Source organism: Coptis chinensis, chromosome 5 (genome assembly GCF_015680905.1).
Source record: "Coptis chinensis isolate HL-2020 chromosome 5, ASM1568090v1, whole genome shotgun sequence".
NCBI classification, from domain to species: domain Eukaryota; kingdom Viridiplantae; phylum Streptophyta; class Magnoliopsida; order Ranunculales; family Ranunculaceae; genus Coptis; species Coptis chinensis.
This window is the reverse complement of record NC_141460.1, coordinates 88,247,364-88,252,505: the sequence shown is the minus strand read 5'-3', so window position 1 is coordinate 88,252,505 and position 5,142 is coordinate 88,247,364. Positions and strand designations below refer to the sequence as shown.

At 39.8% G+C, this 5,142-nt stretch overlaps 1 protein-coding gene across 1 annotated transcript; it reads right to left on the bottom strand.

Moving 5' to 3' along the window:
• Nucleotides 1–743: 743 nt before the first annotated feature.
• LOC147499797 (uncharacterized) lies at nucleotides 744–4,816 on the bottom strand. Its single transcript, XM_086563537.1, has 4 exons — nucleotides 4,476–4,816; nucleotides 1,251–1,316; nucleotides 1,038–1,154; nucleotides 744–815 (listed from the first exon to the last, which is right to left on the bottom strand). Exons 1-4 carry the CDS (start codon nucleotides 4,722–4,724, stop codon nucleotides 744–746), a joined length of 504 nt encoding a protein of 167 aa, XP_086419663.1. The 5' UTR covers nucleotides 4,725–4,816.
• Between the last annotated feature and the right edge of the window lie 326 nt (nucleotides 4,817–5,142).

Sequence of the window (5,142 nt, the reverse complement as noted above, 5' to 3'; positions counted from 1 at the left end):
TGTTCTTTTTCCCATTTCCATAGCTGCCACTTTCATCACACTTCACACAACAGTATCCATTACGACTTAGTATTTTAAAAATGAAGCCTTGAAAAAAAAACAAGAAGAATGAACTACTCACTCATTCACTATGAACTTTACATCCAAGTCAATAGCCTTTTGTACCATGGAGTCCAACCAAAACACTTCCATTGATGTCATATCAATGACTAACAAAAGCCAATGACCCCTAAAGCCACAAAAGTGGGCCGGATTAAATGACAAGTAAGATTTAATTACATGCAAGTGGTTAAAATTAAATAACTAGTAAGATACATTGAACACACATGAATATACAATACATACACACTTACATGGTGGAGTATGGCACAAAAATCAATTGATCATCTCTCACAACTTTCATTCTCTTTATCAGGTTGCGTTTCATCTCTTCTCTATCTCCAAAATCATTGAAATGTGAAGGATGGAAGAATCCATATTTTGCTCGAGAACTTTCAAATCGGTCGTAGAGAAACCTAAAAAAATAAGTATAGTAAATTAAATGGAAATACCACCCAATGTATAAAAGATTCATCTTGAGACAAATAGTTTACCTTAAGTATGCAGTCATTGAGTTAACCTCAAGCTTCTTCATGTTACAAACATCTAACAAATCAGATTTTAAGAAATAATTGAATGCTATCTCTTCTTCAAACACCCCCTTCTCAAGTGGAATACTTATTTGACTTGATTTCATCATTTTTCTATAATCTTGCCAAACTTTTGGAGTGACTTGCCACTTCACCATTAGCTGCAGAAGAATCATCAACCATATCCTACAATCAAGTAAAAGCGTTAAAGTTAGTTCACGATAGTTCTAAAAGCATAACTAATAAAATTTGGAAAATATATTTTACCTTATCACCTACTATCACCCACTTTTCAGGCCAAGCCACAAATGAGTTGTGTGCATCTAAAATAGAGGTCAAAACACCACAATGCATGTGTATAGGAGAGGGGAATCAGGACACAATACACAATCAATCGACACTTTTTACATTGTGCTCCCCTAAAGGAAGATTGTGAATTTTTTCTAATGGTCCCGTCTTCTCATAAACCTTTCCTTTGGCAACAATCTTGTCCTTTGATCCCAAAGTCAATCTACAATTCTGCATCTATCAAATAATACATACAAGTATTAAATAATAATGTATATGATAGAATGAAACTAATGTTGGATATAATTTCACAATTTAGCCCATAAAACATACTTGCGGGATACTAAACTCAATATTTGACGCTGCCTTGTCCACTTTTGAAGTACCACCATCTTCAAACTACATGTAAGAGATAGTGAAAGTTAATAAATAAAGACAAAGCAACATTGCATAAATTTCTAAAATTTCTACTAAACCAAAAAGCTAACAATGGGGACCATTTCTTGGGCGACAAGATGCGACATAACTTAAGTCGTATCAATGATCTAGTAATCCTTTTTTTGCCGCGTTTAGTTAAAAAATACGCAAGTTCCTTGTTTCTTATCCAAAACCTTCGCTATTCTATTCCTTTTCGGCAAAACATCCCCTCGTTGTGGAAGAACACCGTTCATCATCCTACTCATCCAATCCTTGTGTATGGTTTTAGTCACTGTTGGTAAAATCCTACACTGAACACAGTGTGAGTTCAACAGTGGTAAAACAAATCTTTAGAAGAACCATGAGTTCCCAGTTTTTGAATGTTCAGAACTTCCCACCTCTCCAATCCTTACATTCCAACGTACAAGAACAAACACACAACATGGTGGATAGTCACCATATGCAAGGAGTGAATGCAGTAAATCCAGGAGCTCAAACAAGAAATTGGAACGAGCTGTTCCAGGTCAAAAGGAGGTGCATGTAGAAAACTCTGTAACCATACCTGAGAGTAGCATGTTTAGAAATGATAGAGGGGAAGAAATCACCAGTCTTCCTGAAGCTACAACGGAACAAACCCAAAATGAGAGAGTGGAGCAGTTGATGCAGGCAGAAGAGAGAGAGGAATCAGCTGAGAGAGAGGTACCAGCTGAGGTAGAGGAGCAGTCAGGTTGTAACATTAATGAGGAAGTGGACACGGGGCTTTTGGAGAGAGCAGTTGTCTCAGGTAACAGTGTAGGCTCTATGGCAGTAAGGGAGGAAGTGCGCCGGATTGAGGTTGTGTCAGAAAGAGAGGAACAAGTTGAGAGAGAGGAGCTGCTAGGCAGAAACTCTTATGAGGAAGTGGGCATAAGAAGTTCAGGAAGAGATGTTGTCTCAGGTAGTAGTGCAGAATCGATAGCAGTAAGAGAGCTTGTGATTCGGTCGGAGGTAGTGGCAGAAGCATCAGCAGTAGAGTATAGTGAGTCTGAGGAAAACAGGGACAGGAGAGGTGAGATAGAGAGGCCAGAAGGAGTTCTCGATCAGGTTGCTAGTGCAGTCAATCGGCTAGAGGCAGAGATTCTGGTCAGCAGTTTTATAGTGGTAACAGGAGAGGAGTCAGAAAGTGGGGTTGAGTACAGTGAAGGGCTATACAGAGAGAACAAGTACGGGAGCAATGAGGTGGTTCTGGGGGATCAATTGAGGCCATATCGAGCAATCGAGGGGCTGTGATAGTACAGATAAAAAAGACGCGGTGGTGGATTTAAACATGATGAAACATGTTTAAATACTGGTTTAGTTTACTGGTTTAGTTTTACATCTATATTTACTGGTTTAGTTTTACATTTTTATCAATGCCATTTCTAAATACCTTGTCAGATTTAAACATGATGAAACATGCTTTGAAGTTTGAACTATCTATCCCTTCTTAGATTTGCATGTAGATATGCATAAAGTGTATCTGAATGTGTATAAATTCCAAATTTTCAGCCTCTAGTATTGATAGTTTGATCCTAATGTTCGAAAACAACCTACTTTGTTATGCTTTCTCCAACTTGATTCACTAAAGCCTAAGGAGAGCCTGGTGATCAAACAGAGTCACAGAGGTATGGGCTTGACGACAAAGGTGATAGAACGTTGGGAGAGATAGCTGGTAACCTTAATATCTCTAGAGAGATGGTTAGGAAGCATGAAGTGAAAGCACTAATGAAGCTCAAGCACCCAACCAGAGTCGACTATCTTCGCAGATATATCCTCTAAACTAAGAACTTTGATGTTCTCGCGACTTGGAGTCACTCTTGAAAGTCTAGGTGTATGGTTCCCTCATCCGCCATTTTTTTTTTCATTCCACCGCAGAGAGGAGGAAGAGGAAGAAGATGGGGCTGGTCGAACAATTGAATATCGGACTCAATCTGCTTAGGTCGATATACCGGCAAAGGAAGGAGGGTGTTCACGAAACTAGGTTACCACGGAAAAGGTTTGCCATAACCACTTCACCATACTTCCATAAGTTTGATCATCACGGCTTGCGGCAAGGGATTTGGACTCTACTTCCCTTCCCGTATCTATGTCGATCTCGAGATGTATGAGCAAAGGATCCGCTTCATTTTACTTCATAAACTAGCTCTACCATTGCTTCCTCCGCTACTATACTAGTGTTGGGTTCTCGACCGGATCGGGTAAACAACTCCGCACAATCCGCTGGATCAACCACCCCTATGTCTTTGCGGAATTAGGGTTTACAGCTTAGATCGAAAGGTAAGTAAAGTCAGTAACCCGCCCAATCCATGGATCGTATGTCAGATCTCAGATCAAGAAAAAAGGGCCTATTATGGCCACCCCGCTCTATAGTCGTTCGCGAGCTGTTAAAACACGTTATAGCGCCCTTGTAGCGCTTTTTGCTCGTGTCGTGTATCGATTTCTTCCCTTATATCTCCAGACTTGTTTATGAACGCACGGAGTCATGGAATTTCATCCACGGGGGGTTTCCATTTGTTTCTTTTTTAAAAGCCTCTTTAGGATTATGGGTAGGAGTCGATCAAAGATCTACTCACGCAATCCACATACTAGCGTCCCACCGGGATGTTCAAGACAAGGTGATTACTAAAGAATGTCCCGTCTGGCCCAAATCAGCTTCATCACTAGTTGCAATAATGAATGCTAATGGCCTACAATAAAGCATTTTATCATGATAAAATGGTTTTTCCTACTTAGTGAGCATTTTACCGTAAGAACTTAATTTCTTTAGGCTCCTACACACAAGCTTAGTAAACTCGCGATCTGTTGAAAGCTAAGATCGGTCTATTATTAAAGAGTTTTGTTTCCTGCAGCTACACCCCCCTTCCTACAACTATATATCTGTAGGCCCAGCTAACAGAGGCACTGACTTTCTTACCGAAAGAAGGATTTCAAAAGAGTACCGCTTCCTGCTGTATATAAGTGATCTATAACATAGTTCCATTAACTATATATAAGATATCTTATACCATTCTGAGAACAGGGAGAGGTTGTCAGGGGAGTTTATGGAAGAGCATGTTAATGTCTTAGTGCCTTATCTTAAAAAAAAAAAAAAAAAAAAAAAAAAACTAAGGTTTGGCAAACTACCTGTCGACCTCTTGAGATGCCGCTACTATTGGATGCAACATTTTCTGAATGGTGGGAGTTATTTGTCTCTTTTTCCTTCACAATATGTTCTAAAACTCTCACCCTTTCCTGAGATTCATGTAATTGGGCCAACAGCTCCGCATTATACTTCTTTGTTCCTCGTTTTGGTATTTTGAAATAGGCCATTGGCGTGACATGCTTCCCTTCGCCTCTAACTCGCCCACAGTGCTCCGGGGTACCCAAAGCCATAGCAAGAACATCATTGCTTCCCTCAGTCACTACAATCCCCTCATCTACTTGCTTTTTCAGATCATCCTACAATAATAATGAAACCAGTGAATCCCGAGCCATATGTATACAGGTGATATAAAAATAACTTGATGTATGGGCATGCAAGGCAGTCTTCCTACTGCCCCGCAAATTAAGAGCAATCAGTGGAAACCACCTACTGCTCAAACCATAAAAATTAACACTGATGGAACAGTTGGGAAGAATTCCGGACCTGCAAGCTATAGTTAAGGCGTTTGATACGTCACAACCTTGGGAAATCTTACAAAAAGTCCAAAACAGTTGACAATGGAAACTTACAATTTTTCCTATTACTTCCCTTGTGGCGCCATTTGAATATTCAGCCGCTTTTTGTTTTGACGAGCCAATTTCCATTTGA